This window comes from Merops nubicus, unplaced genomic scaffold (assembly GCF_000691845.1).
Source record: "Merops nubicus isolate BGI_N331 unplaced genomic scaffold, ASM69184v1 scaffold9578, whole genome shotgun sequence".
Classification (NCBI taxonomy): Eukaryota; Metazoa; Chordata; class Aves; order Coraciiformes; family Meropidae; genus Merops; species Merops nubicus.
In genome coordinates, this window is record NW_008623614.1 from 4693 (window position 1) to 24055 (window position 19363).

A 19363-nucleotide genomic window follows, 5' to 3' on the forward strand; every position below is an offset into this window, starting at 1 on the left:
CAGTCAGTTCACAGCTGAGGTCTGAAGCTGGGTTTAAGTTGTTGTGATGCTGGTTGAAAAGCTCTGGAGGTCTCCAGCCCAACTTCACAGCCCAGGCAGAACTATCTTCATCATTAGACCAAGCTGGCTTTGTCATTGCCCAGCCAATGCATGAAAACACCCCAGGATGGAGAGATCTCCACCTCATTTGAGCTGGAAGTGTGTCCAATAACCACAGGACCCTCATTTAGGAGTTTTTTCTGCTCCTCAGGGCTTTGAAAATGCTCTTCCCTGTAAATAAGGAGTTTGAGTGGAGAGAGGAGGAAGGTTCTTGCTCCCATCAGGATGTCCTGCACTGAGAAGCTGCTCCCCAGAGCTTTTAAAGAAGAAATCTCAGTGGAGGGAGCCAGCACCTCTGCTCCCATGTCCACCTCACTGCCCCCACCACGACCCAGGGAATCCCCAGTGATGCTCCCTCAGGTCTCACTGCAGCTGGAGGTTTTTTTCTCCTTCTCTGATCCATGGGATCAGAGTCCAAGGACCTCAAAGAGCTTTGGGATCTTGGGATGAAACGGCTTCAGGAGAAGAGGAGCTGCTCAGAGCACGCCTCTCCTGCAAGAAAAAAGGCAAAAGAGCACAAAAGGATCTGGGGAATAAAGGGGTTGGGGTTGGGTAGAGTTTATTTTGCCTTTCCTCAGGAGGAAGAAGGCTCTGGGGAGAAATAAACAGGGGAAAAAATCCTCCTGCATTTTTATTTCTGAAAATGGAATTTGATTTTACTCCAGGGGAAGTGAGGGCATTGAAAAAAACAAAACAAAACAAAACAAAACAATTCACTGAAAAAAAAACTCCAAACAAATCCCAACCCCAGAACATTTCCCCAGAAATAACTCTCAAACAGATTTTTTTTCAGCAGAAGAGAAACTCTCAGCAGGAGTCCCCAGGGTCTCATTTGACAGCAGCCAGTCCAAGGAATCCATTGAGCAGAGAGAGAATTTCCTTTTTTTTCCCTTTCTTTCCTTTTTTTTCCCTTTTTTTTCCTTTTATTTCCCTTTCCCCTTTTTTCTTTCAGAAGCTCCAGGTGCTTCTTTTGTTGTAGCTCCCACCTGCAGCTTCAAACCCTCCTCACTTGAACCTTCTCTGTGCTGCTGAATGCAGCCTGGGGGCTTGTTCTGGAGATCTTGGTGAGGGTGTTGTGGTCAGAAACAGCTTCAGCCTGGTGGGGAAAGGGAGGTTTGGAGAGGGGCTGCTGCCCAGGGTGAGCTGCTGGAGCTGGGGAGCTCAGGGCAGCCCTTCCTCCCACCCAGGGAAGGGGTGGGGACCAAGTGGAGCTGGTGGTGGCTCCAGAGCCTCTGATGTCTGGAGGTGCTGCCTGGGGGCTGCTGTTTCTCCTGGCTCTTTGGGGACAAGGATCAGCATTGGTGCTGTGGCCCCGTGGGTGGAACTGGAGTGGGATGTGTGGGGTGTAGCTGGGGAGAGGGCAGATCCCAAGGCACCTCCCACAGCTCCACAGGGCAAACCACAGCCATCATTTCTCACCCAAAAGGCTTCAACTAGGGGCTGGGAGAGATAGATGCTGGGCATGCCTTCAACTTGAGCAACCTGCTCTAGCTGCAGATGTCCCTGCTCAGTGCAGGGGGTTGGACTAGATGACCTCAGAAGGTCCCTTCCCACCCAAACCATGCCATGATGCCATGAGCCATGTGCAATGACAGCCTTCTCCACTGAGGGACAAAGGGGCAAGGCTGGAGCTGGTTTCAAGAGTCCTTTGAGGGATGTAGTTTTGGCTCCAGGTGGGTGTTCAAAGCCTCTTCCCCCAGGCAGGAGGAGGCCAGCCCACCATGGATGGTTAGGGAAGGCTTTTTAGGTGGGTAACCCCTAACCCTGCAATCCCAGGCTGAAGGTGACCTTCTCTGATGGCCTCTAGAGAGCACTTGATGTATTTGAGTTTGAGTTCAGCCTCCAGCTCCTGACTGGTTTCTGCTTCCCACTCCTGGTTCCACACATCTTGAGGCTCCAGAATTCCCCTAAATGGACAGGCTGGACCTCATGCTCTCAGACAAACTTCCCAGGTCCCCTTTGCCCAGACAGCCTTTTCATGAGGCTTCCATTGATCCTGGCTGGCTGATGAGGGAGAAAAAAATATGTCCTGGAGTTCCATCACCTCTGTTCTTGGCTGGCCCCAATATAGGAGCAGCTTAACAGCAACTGAGCTGAGTATTACACCAACTTTTGACCCATCTCATGATGCCACGTGGGAGAGAGCAGTCTGGGAAGGGGTTGAGGTAGGAGCTACCTGTCCCACCAAAAAGGCCTCAAAGACCTGCTGTCAGAGATGCTGTGGTGGACACCCTGCTCCCCACGCTTACCCAGGGGCCCTGCAAGACAAGCCACACAACCAGTCCTACCTTGGAAAGGAAATCTCTTACAAGTTGTGTTGATCATGATGATCTTGTGTTGACAATGATGATCTTGTCTCATTTAAATGGCAATTAATCCTTCATTAGACCTGTGGTTCTCCAGCCAGAGTTTGGTGGGGAACAGGGACCACCACCTGGAGACACCACGGGTGATTGGGTCTAGATGCACACTCCAACCATGGCTGCCCAAAAAGGGCAGCACAGAGATGGATAAAACCCCCCCAGAGATGAGACCAAGTCTTGCTGGTCCTGTCCCATGGGGACAAGGAACCACAATGGCCTGGATGCAGGAGCCCCTGCACAAGGGGGTGCTGGCTGCAGACTAGGGGGGTCTCTGGTGGCTCTCAGAGGTGTTGGAGGGGCTTTGGTGGAGGTGAGTTTGGTGGAGAGAGAGGTTTGTGTCTCAGCAGCTGAAGACTTGGGTTGGAAATGGAAGTTCAGGGTTCAAAAGTTTACGACTTGGCTGAGAGAGCCAGGAGCAGGGGTTATCCTGGAGGTTCCAGCATTCTCCAGAGCCTCTTCCATCATGATTTATTCATCCGTGGGAAGCACTAAGACATAGCACAGCTCCCAGAGGGAGGACGAGCACAGCCTGAACCAGCTGGAACGTCAAGAATCTGCCTGTTCCCTGCAAGATGTGCTGAGCCTGGGCGTGCTGCAGCTCCACACCAAGGGCCCCTTGGCTCGGGCAGCTTCACCCAGCCCCACTGGTGGGAAGGGGCCACGTCCCTGACGAAGCTCCTGGGTCAGCTCTGATCATGGCAAGAGGAGTTCCTGGGATGGAAAACCCTCCCTCTACGTCTGGCTGTTTCCAAGGCACGTGCTGGGGATCTCTGCTAGCTGTGTGTCAACCAGCCTGGTCCTCAGAAGTCTTCTGAACTTGCTTCTGAAGTCAAAGGGCCAAACGAAGAGCTGGAGGCTCTGCAGGAATCCCTTTGGGGATCATTCCCACCTGCCCCGTGCACCCCAGCAGCGTGTTTTGCAGCAGTTTACATGCACACCTAACCCCTCATTTTCTGATTGTTTTCCCCTCCCTGCTGCTGCCAGCCTGAGGATGAGGAGGATGTTTGCCAGGCTGCCACGGGCAGCTCCTTGGATCCTCAGCCATCCTGCCAAGAGAAAAGTCACTTGAGCAAATGAGTCCAGAGCAGTGGCAGCTTGGTGCAGCTTTATTTCCCTCCCTGCAATCCCTTCAGGATGGCAAATCACCCAGGGGCAGTGTGGAGGCTGGGTGGTGGGAAGCCTGATTGCTCTGCTGCTGGCAGCCAGGGAGGGAGGAGAAGGAGCTCTGGACCATCCTGTAGCACCAGGGCTCTGCTCGGAGAGATGGGGGAGTCCTGAGGGCCAAGAATTGATGGCAAAGGAGGGAGGGCAGGAGCCAGGTTGAGCTTCTGGGGTGATGGGCGTCATGCCATTTGTCCAACCAGGCTGAAACCAGCCAGAAGTTGCCAAAGCTGGGGAGGAGCAGATGGACAGATGGGCCATGTGACGTGTGCTTCCTCTTCTGCAAGAACCCAGGGAGGAAATGGCTGCCCCTGCCCATTTTGTCCTGCTGGAGACGTGTGGATGGGCTGCAGCAGGATAAAAATGCTCTTGAGGAGAGGAGGTTGGAGCCAGGGGGGGGTCGGGCTCTGCTCCCAAGGAACAAGCCACAGGGCAAGAGGAAACAGCTTCAAGTTGTCCCAGGAGAGGTTGAGGTTGGACAAGAGGAACAATTTCTTCCCCTTGAGGGTTGCCCAGGGCTGTGCCAGGCTGCCCAGGGCAGTGGTGGAGTCCCCACCCCTGGAGGGGTTTCCAAGCTGTGGAGATGTGGTGTGAGGGACACGGGGCAGTGGGGACCTGGCAGGGATGGGGGAAGGGTTGGACTGGATGATCTTCAAGGTCTTTTTCAACCCAACCAATGCTACTATTCATGGTTCTGAACCCCACTGTAACTTGTCTGTTTGTTTGATCAGCTTTATCAGGGAATTTGGGGCTGAGAGATGGATCAGTGTTGGCACATAAAGCAAACATGTCCCTTCTGGGTGTGACACAACCTCTCTTTGGTGCTTCAGTGAGGTTCAGGACATCAGTTAACCCCAAACCACCTCAGAAAGAAAAGTTGAGGCTGTTTAAAAGTTCTCAGGCTGGACTCGTGCTCCCTGCCCCGTGGTGAGGGGGCTCCTGGGTCAGCCAGGCAGCTGGGAACCCTCCCCATCAGGATGGGAGAGTCGAGAAGAGGGGTCCCATGCTGGGAAGACCCCAAAAAAAACTCTCTGAATGAGAACAAGCCATCAGATTCCCAAATCTCCTTTTGAAAAATGCCAGGATGTCAGAGCCCAACCTCCCTGTTTGACCCAAACCAACCCATCAGACCCCAAAATTCCTATTGGAAAAGAAAATAACAACCCAGCTGTCAGAACCCCCCCCAAATCCCCACTTGAGCAAAACCAACCCGAAATTCCTGTTTGCTAAACCCCAGGCAGATCCTAAATCCCTATTGGAGCACATCCCAGCTGCCAGACCCCCCAAAATCCCCATCTGAGTAGAAAGAAGACACCGAAAGCCTTTATTTGAGTAAAACCAAGCTGCCAGACCCCAAAACCCCAATCTGTGCAAAAAAAAACCCTCTCACCCCACACCCCTGTGTGTCCCAATCCAAGCTGGGGGATCCCCCAAATCCCCACGTTAAGAAAACCAATCCATCAGCCCTTAAAATCCCTCTTTGAGCAAAACCAGGGCATGGAACCCCCAAATCCCCATCTGAAATAAACCAAACCAAGCCAGCAGCCAAACCTCAAATCCTTGTTTGTGCCAAACGGAGCTGGCAGACCCCAAAATTCCCTCTGGAGCTGGGGGAGCTCCACGTCCCCGGGGTTGGACCAGGGCTGCTCTCCAGCAGGATGGGCACAAAGAGTTAAGATCCCGTGGGCAGCAGTGGCCAATCACACCGAGCAAAGTGCAGCCCTTGGCCCCAGCCCAGCAGCAGGTTGTTCTCCGCAGGTCTGATGTTTTTTTGGGTGGTTTTTCCTGGGTTTCCAAGCAAGGAGAGGATGAACGTGGAGATCCATGGAGGGTGGGGAGCTGGAGGATGCCCCCCTGGGCTACCCAGGTAAATCTGTGGGGTTTTGGGGTGTCTTTCCTTTCCTTTCCTCTCCTTCCCCCTCTCTCTGGGTGTCTTTGTTTGAGTCCAGCAAGGGGCCAGGCAGGGGAACGGGGGTTTTGCTGGGGATTACTGTGGGGCTGAGCTGGTGGGACCTGCCACAGGTGATTTTGGGGTGTGGGGGGGACATGGAACCGCTGGTCCGTGCTCTCGTGGAGGGGTTTTTGGGGTGCACAGAGGTGGGTTGCTCAGGGTGGGGTGAGCAAGCCTTGAGCTGCCTTCCCTGTAAAGTCCCCCTGGGTGCAGCGGGCACCCCCATGGGTTTGGGGGCACCACTCTGGTGAGCAGTGCTGGTGCTGGGGATGAGCCACCACGGGGACCTGCTCCCAGTGTGGTGTCCAGGGAGGGGTAAACGCTCCCCAGGCTGGCTCCATGCCCCTGGAATTCCTCAGGGTGAGTTAATGATAAATCCTGGCACGTCCCCTCCTTGTCCTTCCTGCTGGGATGGAGCTTTGGGAAAGGTCTGGAGGTGGCAGAGCCAGGAGGGGACGTGGCCAGGATGGTGGCAGAGCCTGGATGGCTGCTTGGCACTGCTCTGGGAGGGGATGGCTCACCCCAAAAGGGCAGGATGAGGTCCCCCCACCTTGTGACAGAGAGCCCAGGGTCTAAATCGTGGTTCTGGTGACAAGGGGGGGTCTCCTGCTCCCACCATGAAGGCTGTGGAGCCAAGGAGCAGGGGGATCACAATGGGATCCCTGAGATCTGGGGGCATCTTGAGGATGCTGAGGAAGGCTCTGGGGTGCCAAGGAGGGGATGTAGCCCCCCACAAGGGGACTTCAGCTCCCCCGTAGCCCTCGCTGCAATACCCCACAGCAGGCAGCACCACGGGCTGCAGCAGCAGCTCATCTCCAGCCTCCCTGCCAAGGAGGCAGCCCCTCAGTATGGGGAAACTGAGGCACACAGGGCTGGGATGTCTTCAAGAGGTCCAGCCCGTGACCCTCAGCCCACAGGCAGCACTGAGCATCTTCTGGGGGCACCCCCGAGGGTAGGTGGGCACAGAGGAGGCTGTACCTGAACCCTTCCTGGTGGCCATGTAGGGTTTGAGTTGGCAGTTTGGGTTGAGTTGGAAACCCCCCTGTCCTGCTGGCACCCTCTGCTCAGGGCACGCTCAGCTACAAGGCCACACTGCTTGGTCCAGTCAGGGCTTGAAAACCTCCAACCTGAGACTGCCCAACCTCCCTGGGACCCTGCCCAAACCACAGAGCACCCTGCTACATCTCCATCCCACCAGCTGAGGTTTCTCTGGGGCTTTGCCCACCTCGCTGCAGCCTCCCAGAGTAATTTGGATGACTTCCCTTACTAGAGCAGCTCAAGAATGGTGCAGCCTGCCAGGTGCTTGGCCTGTTCTTCTGCATCTTTCCTCGTTTGGGTTGAGAAAATGCAGTGGGTTAGAACTGGGAACAGCCTGAGATGAAGAGTTGTGGTAGGATTGGGCTTGGGACAGACAGAGCAGCTTGTTCTGGATGAGCAACATTAATGCCCAGAGGTCCAGTCTGGGGTTTCCAGGTAGCTGCTGGGCTCTCCAAGCCCCATGTTTGCAGAGGGAAGCTCTGAGATGACAGCATGGTCCCCTAAATGTGACCCAGCACAAGCCTCTGGTGCTCTTCATCATCCTCACCATCATCACCCTTCCTGGGGAGAAGCACAGGGAGCACAGAGAGGGACTCGTAGGTCACTCCACATCTACCCAGGGGGTGGCCACTCCAGGAGAAGCCCCCCTGGGAGCAAAGAGGAAAGGAGGACGAGCAGGAGGGCAGGAAGCCAAGGCCATGTGCTCCATGGTGGAGCTCTCAGCCCTCCTGCCACTTCCTGGGGGGATGAGGATGGGGAGGGGGAGAGTGCTGGAGCGTGTCCCACCAACACAGCCACCAGCTGGGGGGGGAACTGATAGGGAAGCAGGAGTGGGCAGGGAAGGTGGAGCAGGCTGCACTGTTCAGGCTTTGTCAGGGAGAACAATGGGGCCTTTATTTTGAGGAAGGGAGGCGGTGCCCTGGCTTGGCTTGGCTCGGCAGGCTGGCAGGGACAGTTGGGTTCACAGTGTCCCTTGGCCATGCTGGAAGGACAGGGCACTGGGAGGTGGGATGGGAGAGTTTGGTACCCAGTGTCCCCTAGCCAGCTGTGGGGGCAGGGAACTGGGATGTGGGATGGGACAGGTTGGTGCCCAATGTGTCCTCTGGGCAGCTTGGGGGGACAGAGAGATGGGGCATGGGATGTGGGATGGGTTGGGATGGGATGGGATGTGGGACATGGGATGGGACAGGTTGGCAGCCAGCACGTCCTTTGGCCAGCTAGTGGAAAAGGAAACTGGGTTGGGAGACATAGGATGGGACAGTCTGGGACCCAAAGTGTCCCTTGGGCAGCTGGGGGGACAAGGAAGCCCCCAAGGACATGGGTGCCCAGCACGTCCTTCAGACAGGGTGCAGGACAAGGAATGGGGACTTGGGCCATGGGCTGGGTCAGGCTGGCACTCAGCATGTCCCTTGGGCAGCAGGTGGGACAAGGAAGCCCCCAAGGACATGGGGAGGGACGGGTTGGTACTCAGCACATCCCTTAGGGTGGTTTATGAGACCCTCTTGGGTCAGTTCTGGGGACCCCAGGGACCCTCACAGGGGTGTGAGGAGCAACCCAGGCTGGGGACATCCCAGGCCAAGTGCTGCCCCCCAAATCAGACCTCAGCAGAGGGGGGTGGAGGTGACCAGCACCCCGTGGGCTCTCCCAAAGAGCCACCTGAGTCTTTCCAGCTCCTCTTTTTTTGTTCCAGGCTTATTATGGAAATTGCTGCTGCGCCCCGGTAATGAGAAAACAGTTTCCCAGACTACAAAAGCCCCTAATTATCTCATTAGCAGGAGGAAAGGGAAAAGAAATGTTTCTAAGCCTCTCGCTTTCATTTCCCCCATCAGCCCAAGAAAGCACAGCCCCCAAAGCAGGGACCTTCCTGCCCCAGATCCTGCCCCCACCACCCGATGCAGGGGAGAAAAGCGAAGCCTGGTGCTCGTGTCTCAGAAATTGGGATCTACTGGGGGGCTGGCAGCTGGAAACTGGGCCCAGTTGGCTCCCCGGGTGGACCCTGCAGTGCTCTCAGCTGCTGGTGATGCTGGAAAGTGGAGGGTGTTCCCCATCTTCTCCCACGGGGTGCTCCTCAGCAGGGCTCCTAAGCCAGGATGGTAGCAGAGAGCTTCAGGAGGGGTTCCCATGGCTGCCTGGCTCTGAGAGGGTGGGAGAGGAGACAACCTTAGGAGGTTGCCTCCAGGAGAAGGCATCTCGGGTGGCTTTGGTGTTGCTTTGCTTTCTGAATTCACACCTCCCATCCTTCAGCACTCAGGGGCAGAGCTACAGAGCAGCCCAAGCTGCAGCCAGGAGCTGGGCCTTGCTGAGGTCTCCAAAACCCCTTTCTGGTGGGGTTTGCTCCTGCCCAAGCTTTCCATTTCTCTACCCTGGAACAGGCTGGAAGCTGCTGGTCTGGGTTGACTTTCTGGCAGAGTTGTGAGCTGGATCAGGCCCTGGAGAGAGCTGTTGAGCAGCAGATCTGGATGGGATCTCTCCTACAGCAGGGACTTGATGGAAAGCTGCTGATGGGCCACGATTCCTGTAGTTCCCCAGGACATTTGCTTGGCCCCAAGGGTTCTCTGAAGCCTTAGGGAGAGAAAACAACTTCCCATGTGGTTGTGGGTGCAAAGCCAGTGCCACAGCTTCAGTAGCTTGTAGCTGACAGTCAACACCTCCCAGCAAAGCCCTGGGCAGAGGTGCAGGACAGCTGAGCAGCAGGGATGGGTCCTGCTGGAGAACAACCCCAGCACATCAGCCCCTCTTAACGTGAACAGGAGCACTTAGAAAGCCCCAAAATTCACTACGTGCCATCACCCTGCTCATCACCCCCAGGAACCTCTTTCCAAACCTGCCTAAAGTGGGTCTGCCCCAGCCTGGGTAACTCTTAGAGCACAGATCTGCATTTGCAGAGCTCCCATTTCCTCTGGCCAGGCTGAATGGCCACAGGGAGGTCCAGGTCCTAGGGAGGCTGCAGGAGTTGTTCTTACTCCATTGTTTGGCTTTTGGTGGTGGAAAAAACCTCGTGGTTGAGAAGCCTGAGATCTGCCTGTTCCCCCAGACAGGTTCAAGTGCTTTTGTGTTGCCTTTCAGTGCTGGAGGAAAACCTGGCAGCCACCAAGCCAGGATGTCAGAATGGGGGAAAGGAGCTGGAGGAGGTGCGGAAAAGAGCCACAAGAATTACTTGAGGGCTGGAAAAAAATGCCTGTGAGAGACAGGAAAAGCTCCTTCTGTTCTCTTCAGACAGAGGCAGCTTGAGAAGGGTGTGGAAGGAGGTGTTGACTCGCTGGAGGTGGGTGGGAGTGGAGCAGTGGTGTCCCTGCCTCTTGAATTGAACCTTGGGGAGGTGCTCCCAGCCAGGTTTGGGTCGTAAGGAGGTAGCTCATGATGGTCCACGATGCACAGGAGGCAGGGCAGGTGCTGAAGGGTCTTTTTGGAGGGCACAGAGAGGCTGGGGGCTGTTTGCTCAGCCTGGAGAAGAGGGATGTGACTGCTAGTTGCACCTGAAACTAACTGGTAGGAAGCCACAAACCCTCTCAGAGGTACCTGCTGGTACAGCTAAGGCACAGAGTGCATTTTGCAGAGCAAGGTGGGGGGCACTGAGAAGTGAGGCAGGTCCACCTGACCTTCTCCAGCACTGCTGCAGTTCTCCCCTGTGCCCACGTCCACCCTCCCCAGCCCAGGCAGGGAGCAGGAGGTGGGCTCCCATCTCACCATCGCTGCTGGAGCTGCCTGGTGGGAACACAGGGTGCCCACCCAACACCCAAAAAGAGCTGTTTTCTCATTGCTAGCCTGTTAAGGGCCTTCCCTTCCCTCCCCTCTCCACAGCTCTTGCTTTAAGAAGCTGAAACAAATGATTTTTCACCCCATTTCTAAGCTGCTCCACCAGCCTAGGTGGTGGTGACTTTTTTCCTCCAGCCATACCACCTCTCTAGCACCACTGCCAACAAAGCAGAGAGCCACCAGAGCCCCAAACACAGCCCAGGTGGAGCTCCTACCTAGGGGGAAAAAAAAAAATCAGGCACGTTTTCATTGTGTCAGTAATTGCCTGCTCATTAAAACAGACCAAACAAACCCAACCGTTGAAGGTCACCTGTTCCTGCAGTTGGTGGGGGTGGAATCTTTGACCTTCAGATGCCTTTGCTGCCCTCCTGCCAGGACCACATGCCTGGGATGGTGCATGTGCCAAGGCACTGCCTTGCTTTGGGGCTCTTTGCTGGAGCTGGTGGTGCCTGAGGCCAGTGATTGATTTCCTTCTGGCATGGCACGGTGCCCAGGTATGTCTCCCAAAGGCCTTTGTTACTAGAGTGTTAACAATTAACCTACTCGGGCAGAAACAGAGCCAGGCCTTCCTCATCTAGGCTTAGTTAACCATTCAGCTCCTTCCCTGAAAGCCATTTCTTCTGCTGCTTAAGCAGGAGGCATTTGCCAGCTCGTTTGGGTAAAGCAACAGGGGAGTTGTTTATGGATCTCACCACAAGAAGGACGTGGACCTGTTGGAGGAGGTCACAAAAATGATCCAAGGCTGGAGCCTCTCTGCTGGGAGCCCAGCAGGAGAGAGTTGGGCTGGGGCAGCCCCAGAGGAGAAGGCTCCAGCTGGGGAGACCTGCTGGGGGCTGCCAGGGGCCTGCCAGAAAGCTGGGGACAGATTTTTTGAGCAGGGCCTGTTGGGTCAGGACAAGGGGGGATGGTTTGAAACTCAGAGGGAGATTTAGACTAGAAAAAAGGGAGAAATGTTTGACCCTGAGGGTGGTGAGCCCCTGGCCCAGGCTGCCCAGAGAGGTGGTCACTGCCCCATCCCTGGCACCATCCCAGGTGAGGTTGGCCGGGGCTCTGAGCAACCTGCTCTAGTTGGGGATGTCCCTGCTCCCTGCAGCAGACTAGATGGCCTTGAAAGGTCCCTTCCAGCCCCAACCATTCTGTGATTCAGTGAAGAGTTTAGCCACCAACTCAGATTTTCCACACCAGGAATAAGCCCAGTGCTGTGTCCAAGGCAGGGCTGCTGGGGGAAAGGTCAAGGGGCCACCACGGGTGCAGGGGAGAGGGAGGTCTTGCTGGGGAGCTGCACCACTGCATGAAGTCAGAGTGTTCCTGGCCAGAGAGGAGGCTGGCTGTACTGATGAGACAGAGAAACCTTCCTAGGTAAGGTGCTGGCATGGAGATGCCTACCAGGAAGGGTGATTTGAGTCAACCCAGGCAGACAAAGAAACCCTTTGCAGCTTTTATGAGCCCAGTAATGCTGGGAAATGGGAAATGAGCTCAGCGTTTGTTCTGGAAGGGTTCCCTTCTTCTCTTTTGTGTCTGCAGAAAGTCCCTTCCCTTGGGTTCCTGCTGTAACCACGAGGCTCTGGAGAACAGGGGTGAGGGCAGAGCTTGGCCACGGCTGAGTATCGGCTCTGGGAGGTGGTGGGTGGCGAGGGGAGGGATGGAGAGACATCCTCAGGAGCCATTTGGGTAAAGCTAGTCCTCCTGTGGAGGTGGGACAGACCTGGTGGCTTCCTGAGAGCCTGGTGAGGATGGTGAGATAGGTGGTCCTGGTGCCTCCTCGCCGCTGTAACATCTGGAAGGATAAAACAGCTGGACAGGCCAGTGGCTGGCAGGTTGCTTAGATCTCTTGCTTTGGTTTTTCACCTGTCTGAAGCCTCCTCACCCCACCATGGGGCAGGGGAATCCACTTTTGCCCCTCTGCAGTAGCTCAGGGGTCTTTTCCAAGCCCAGCCATGCTTGGAGGTGACTCCTCTCTCCTTCTAAAGGACAGACTTGGGAGGGAGAGGCTGGTAAAGGTGAGGCATTCACCTTCCCACCCCTGTATTCATAGGCTGCCAGGCTTAGCCTCCTTGTTCCTCTCCTTGAGAATCACCCATAGACCCAATTTTTAGTTCCCGTTCCCATGTGGCCTTGGTGGGTATGAGGCTGAGGAGGAGAAACGTGCTGGGGAAGTTTTGAATCATGCATTCCTCCAGAGCTGGGAGGAGGAAAAAAGCCCCTCCAGCTCCACACTGGAGCGTGGCAGCCTCGCCCCCGACCTCAGACCTTGATTTCACAGTTCACCTGAGGCAGGACTGAGGTAAAACCTGGCTGGCAACAGGAGCTGGCCAGAAGATCTGAAAGTGTGAGCTGTTCTGGAAAAAAAAATGGCCTTTTTTGGCAAAGGAAGCTGTACTGTCAGGGATCTGTTGGCACTTGGAATCTCCTTAATGGCATATTTGTAATGCTTGTCCGTATGCTCTGTTTAGCAGCTCCTGCCTTTACAGTAAACACAAGCTAATAACATTTTTTTAGAGTGTTTTCTTGGATGATTCCCAGTGGAAAGGGGAAAAAAAAAAACACCCAACCATAGAAGAAAAGGTCCTTTTTCAGATTCTGTCCTCGTGGTGCAGCTTTGAGCCCATCTCCTGAGAAGGCAGCTGAAGCCCTGTGTGGGTTTGGGGTGCTGGCACTGAATGGGAACCTGGGCTCAGCAGCCTGGTGGACGTGGGACATGGCCCTGAGAAGAAGCCTCTTTGGTGTGGAAAGCACCAGGGAGGAGTCAGAGGGTCCCCAAGGGCAGAGAGAGGCTGCCAGTGATGGAGATGCCATGGTGATGAGCAGGCATCTTCCTCTGAGGTGTCCTGGAGGACGTGGCCACGACTCTGCCCAGGCTGTGGCTCTCACCCAACTCACATTTGCCTTCCTGAGCTCACACGCCTTGTTTGGTTGGCTTTTTTCTCCTTTTTTTCTGGAAGGATCAGACTTTCCAGTGACCTCATCCCACCCTCAGAAGGTCAATGTGCAAATGCCACTGTGGAATTTACCCAGGGAGGAAGAGGTAACCTGGATTTCTGCTCCACGGGCTGAGGAAAGCTGGGGAGCACTGCAGGGAGCTAAAGCAGCCACTGCCTGTCCCTTGGCTGGAGCTGAGACCTTCCAGAACATCCCCCTCCACGATGGTCCTCCCATAAAAACCCAACAGAGCCTGCAGAGAGCCCTGAGTCACTGAAAGGCAGGTTACTGCTAAATTAGCAGGACAAAAACTCTTCCCTTGGCCAATAAAATCCAAAGGGGCCGTGGGTTGAGTGTGGCTTCAGATGGGGGTTCTCCATCCTTCCTCCTTGCTCTGTAGCCCAACCAAACCTCCAGGAGAAAAACCAAACCCAGATGTTTCTCTCTGCTCCTGGAGGTTTTGATACTTATATGGCTGATAAATGTTTCTGTGTGTTGAGGTTTGCTTCATTTGCTGCTTGGTCTTTAGAACTCCCCCAGGGAGTGGCATGGAGACGTCTCTGTTGGGGGACAAAGGTGCAGGAAGGTCACTAGCAGTGACTACAAAAGGTTCACCCAGTGCTCACTGCTTTATGGTGCTCCTGGTTCAGTGGGGCAAGTTCCCTGGGGACCCTCCTCTGGTGGGGTGATGTGCAAAGGGGTGGAGAAGGTCCCACCACCAGTGTGCAAAGAGATGGGAGAAGGTCCTGGCGACCCTCCTCTGGTGGGGTGATGTGGGGTGATGTTCCACCACCAGCGTGCAAAGAGATAGAGAAGGTTCCACCACCAGTGTGCTAAAGGGATGGAGAAGGTCCCCCCACCAGTGTGCAAAGGGCTGGAGAAGGTCCCACTCCCAGTGTGCAAAGGGCTGGAGAAGGTCCCACTCCCAGTGTGCAAAGGGCTGGAGAAGGTCCCACTCCCAGTGTGCAAAGGGCTGGAGAAGGTCCCACTCCCAGTGTGCAAAGGGCTGGAGAAGGTCCCACTCCCAGTGTGCAAAGGGCTGGAGAAGGTCCCACTCCCAGTGTGCAAAGGGCTGGAGAAGGTCCCACTCCCAGTGTGCAAAGGGCTGGAGAAGGTCCCACTCCCAGTGTGCAAAGGGCTGGAGAAGGTCCCACTCCCAGTGTGCAAAGGGCTGGAGAAGGTCCCACTCCCAGTGTGCAAAGGGCTGGAGAAGGTCCCACTCCCAGTGTGCAAAGGGCTGGAGAAGGTCCCACCACCAGTGTGCAAAGAGATGGAGAAGATCACACCCCCAGTGTGCTAAAGGATGGAGAAGGTCCCACCACCAGTGTGTGCAAAGGGATGGATGAAGGTCACACCCCCAGTGTGCAAAGGGATGGATGAAGGTCACACCCCCAGTGTGCAAAGGGATGGAGAAGGTCTCACTCCCAGTGTGCAAAGGGATGGAGAAGGTCCCACCACCAGTGTGCAAAGAGATGGAGAAGGTTCCACCACCAGTGTGCAAAGGGATGGAGAAGGTCCCACCACCAGGCAGGTCCTCCCCTGCCCCATAGCTGCCTCATCCCCCACCCATGGCAGGGCACTTCTGCTGTGCCTCAGACCACAGAGGCTCCTTCGTGCCACAACAGGAGTCCAGGTGGGGTGGTGGCTTTCACCAGAGAACCTCCTCAAACCTCTTCTGCTCTCTGTGACCACCTCGATACCCTCCCAGGAGCTCTGCAGGCATCATCTGTGTCCTCCTCCTCCAGCACAGCACTCTTGACTCATCTACTGTGACACATGGACCATATTTTGGACAGGGCAGCTTTCTAGGAGAAGATGACACTGGAGAAAAGGAGGAGGCTACAGGCAGCAGGTCTGGCAGGAGCCTCCAGACACACAGTTTAATAAGAGCAAAGTCAAGCAGCACAGACCCAGATTTAACCTTTTTCATGCTTTTTTTGTTTTCCATTCCATTATTAGTGCAAATAACAAGACCCTGTGAGACACCACGTTGGAGCTGAGCTCTGGAGCTCCAGGGACACAAACCCAGCTCTCCTCCTTTGACTGAGGAGGGCTTTTCTCATCCCTACCCCAGGAAGAGGGGGAACCCCACTGAAATGGGGATTTTCTCTGGCCCTGCCTGAGCCCCCCCATCAGTGAACTTCTCTCCAAGGGGCATCACTTTTGTTATCCCTTTTTTTTAGCCAGAAGAAACTTGCAGCTCCCTAAATCCTGCTGTGGTCCCCATGCTGCCAGGATGGTTCATCCCAGGGAACCTGGAACTGAGACAAAACCAAACTCCATCCTTCCTGGCCCGTGGAGACCAAGCCAATGACCTCAGTAGGGTTGGGTGGACACTGGTCAGCTGGGTGTCCACATCCCACTGACCCTGCTCCTCCAGGCTTGGTTCAGCTGTGGCCAGTCTGAAGGTACCAGGGGCATCTCCACAGCCTGGCAGGTCTAAGGCAGGACTCCAGGGAGACTCCAGCCCTTCTGGAGCAGCACTGGGAGGACACACAGACCCTCCAAGAGGCCTGACACTCATGGACCAGTGACTGAAATGAGCTGTGAGAGTCTTGGCCCAAATACAGAGGCCTCAGGATTCATTGCAACCACCCAAATTCTGCCATCCATCTTCTCCTTTCCCTCAGGTCATGAGATCCTTGGTTGGTATGGGTCCCAGTTCTCCATTAGGCAACCAGGCAACCAAAAATAATTCATTGTGGGTCTTTTTCTGTCCTTAAATGAGGTTTTACACCTTGGTGGGGGTGATTGAGAGGAATCAGCAGAAGGAATGGGAATCATGGGCAATGCAGTGGCTGTCTCCAAGGTCTCCATCTTCTGCTCCAGCTCATCAGCTTCCCCAACGCCCATGTTTTATGGGTACACCCAACAAGGAAGCCCCATGGGTTTTGGCTATGAAGCCAAAGCTGAAATGGCAGGACTGGGGTTTGTGATGGTGATGGAGCTGAGGGAGAGCGTCCAGAGTTGTGAAGACCACTCCCAAACCATTTAAAACCATTATCTGCACATCATCCACTTCCCACAGCCTGGTTTGGGTTAATCCAAGGAGCAGCTGAGGCATGAATAAAATGGAGTAGGGGAATAAAGGTTTAAAATAAAATATAGGATGACACCTGGACAAAAGCATCTTTTTAAAAGCTCAAGTCCATGGGGCAACACTCCCAAAGAAGATTTGGGAAGTGTGTTGCAGAAATAATTCAAGCTTGGGAACACCAAATGGTCATGGCTGATGCTGGAGAGCTGTGCTCACCAAAACCCACACACCATCCCCTCCAGGAGCACCCAACCCTTGGACTGAGGGGCTGAAGAGCAGCTCTTCTGCACAGCAGTGAGTGGGATGGGGGGGACCAGTGTAATCAGCTCCTCCAAGGAGGGCTAGGGGCTCAGGGACAGGAGGAGAGCCCCATCACCTCCTCCATGCCACATACAGACCTGACAGCTTCTGTCCTTGCATCACCCAGCCCAGAGATTCGCTCATCTCTGCGTGATAACAAGATAGGACAAGAGGAAATGGCCTCAGGTTGCACCAGGGGAGGTCTAGGTTGGATGTTAAGAGAAATTTATTCCCTGCAAGGGTTGTCCAGGGCTGTGCCAGGCTGCCCAGGGCAGTGGTGGTGTTCCCATCTCTGGAGGGATTAAAAGCCGTGGAGATGTGGTGCTGAGGGACATGTTTCAGTGGTGACTTGGCAGTGCTGGGGGAACAGTTGGACTCCATGATCTTAATGACCCTTTCCAACCTAACCAGACCCACGATGCCCATCTCCAGAGGGTATGGTAGACCAGGGGCACCTCTTTAACACTCTTTTCCTCTTCCTCCTCCTCCCAGTGCCACTGCCCCGTGCCTCCACCTCGCCTCGGCGCTGCCATGGCCACGCTAGAGCCGCTGCCCCTTCTCAGTGACCCCACCCACCCCGGCCCAGAGACCTTCCAGGGTTTTGCACCCCAGCTACCCCTCCCCACCTCCCGGCGAGCCATGGGGAGCGTGGGCAGCGGCGTGGCCAACGACCAAGAGTTTGCCATGAAGAGCGTGGGGACGCGGACGCAGAGCGGTGGGCGGCAGGCGGAGGGGTCCCGCAACGGCTACTCCACCCGGGACATCTCCCACCGCTACTCGGGGGAGGAGAAGGCTTACAAGTCTGAGAAGGTCTCCAACTCCCTCTACATCAACGGGGAGCTGCGCAAGGGCGAGAAGGTGAAGGTGGACATCTGTGGGAACGTCACCGCCAACAACGAGAAGAACGTGCCACCTCCTCCCCAGTACCGAGAGCCCGGGAACCCACCAAAGATATTGCCCATCTCTGGCAAACTAGACCAGGTGAGGAGCCCCAAAATCCTGGAGCAGCTTGATGACCGTGGCACAGGTTTAAAAAAAAGACACAGACCAGGAAGCCTCAGGTGATGGTGGGATCCTGACAGGGAGTCTAATTCTTGCTCTGTGGATGGCGTCGTGTTTGCGTATAGACAATACAATTCCTGTTGAGCTGAGGGAAGTGTTAGTGCTTGAGGAACACCAGAGCATGATCATAAGTCTTCCACAGCTAAGCCTCCAGCAAATTTAAGCCTGTATTTCAGCCACTGGCAATTCCAGCCTACCCAAGAGGCTGTGCCTACCTCACTGATGGATGGGGAGGGAGCTGGAGGTGGCTCTTCTTTCAGCAGGTCCAGCCTCTGAGTCCCACTCCTACGTTTTGTGCCATTTATAGGCAATCTCCAACAGCCCACTGCCACCAAAAGTTGCTGCTTGAGAGCAGCTACAAGCATCTGTTCAAAATCCCAGTCCCCTTTGTGAGGGCCAAGTTGGCAAGGCTTGAAAACTACCCCTGTAAGCATCACTGACATCCAAGCCTGGTCCTCGTGGCTCATAGTGGGGAGCAAACACCTCCCAGGGGTGGAGGAGCAGAGCCCCAGAGCCACTGGTGTTCTATAGGATCTGCTGCTCTGCTCCAGCAACCCCCAGAATTTGTGTCCTGGGGACGCTGCCTTGTGCAGTATTATTTCTACAGCTTTTGGTGGCCTTGTCTGCTGGGTTGTTAATCCACCAGCTCCCAGAGCCCACCTCAGGCCCACAACGAGGAGCCAGGTGTTTGGTCTCCAGCCTTGCCTGCTCCCCAGGAAGGCAAGGTCCTGTCTCTTCTGGAAAGCCTTTTCAAATCATCTTTGCTCATACAAAGCAGGTTCCTCTGGGTTCATTTTCACCTGGAGCCCAACCAGCAGGAGGGGAGACTCGGCCCTATTTTGAGGAATATTTTGTTTCTGGGGGTGCATTTGCAGGTTGAGGAATGTGCAAGGGTTTAAAATCCTTTCTAAATCCTTTTTGTCGTCGGGGTTGTGAATCCACCAGCCCCCATAGTCCACCTCAGGCCCACAACCAGGAGCCAGGCGTTTGGTCTCCAGCCTTGCCTGCTCCCCAGGAAGGCAAGGTCCTGTCTCTTCTGGAAAGCCTTTTCAAATCATCTTTGCTCATACAAAGCAGGTTCCTCTGGGTTCATTTTCACCTGGAGCCCAACCAGCAGGAGGGGAGACTCGACCCTATTTTGAGGAATATTTTGTTTCTGGGGGTGCGTTCGCAGGTTGAGGAATGTGCAAGGGTTTAAAATCCTTTCTAAATCCTTTAGAGCTGTTGTCCCTTCTCTCCTCAGCATTGCTTATGCCCACAGAAAACACAGATATTCAAACAAAGAGCAGCTTCAGCATGTCCCTCACCCAGTGTCGCTGCACTTGGGCCACCAATGGCTGGGGTCACAGCTCTGACCTACTCCTGGCCATAAGCATCATAAGCAGGGCATGATGTCCACACAGGGGAGAGGTGACCATCATCAGGAGGGAAACTGGGGCTTATCCAAGGGTTCCATTCAGTTTTCAGCAAATGGGCAAGGTACCTTCAACGCTAGAAGTCCTTCAAAATGTCATCTGCTAGAATCAAAGGGTCTTTTTCATCAGCTCTAGTAGGCAGGTGGAAACACTTCTTGCAAAGAGCACTAAGAGGATCCAAGGAGTATTCTAGGGAAAAATCAGGCGGTTTGGGGATGAGTCAAGATGAGTCAAGTTTTATCTTTTTCAGCTGGGGGAAAGA

The 19363-nt window shown here is 54.9% G+C and overlaps 1 protein-coding gene across 1 annotated transcript in view; it reads left to right on the forward strand.

Moving 5' to 3' along the window:
• Positions 1-17155: 17155 nt before the first annotated feature.
• LOC103777565 (leucine zipper putative tumor suppressor 3) overlaps positions 17156-19363 on the forward strand; it is a 6923-nt gene continuing 4715 nt past the window's right edge. Inside the window, exon 1 of the mRNA XM_008945123.1 lies at positions 17156-17605. Within this exon, the coding sequence (XP_008943371.1) occupies positions 17156-17605 (450 nt within the window). The remainder of the gene's footprint in view (positions 17606-19363) is intronic.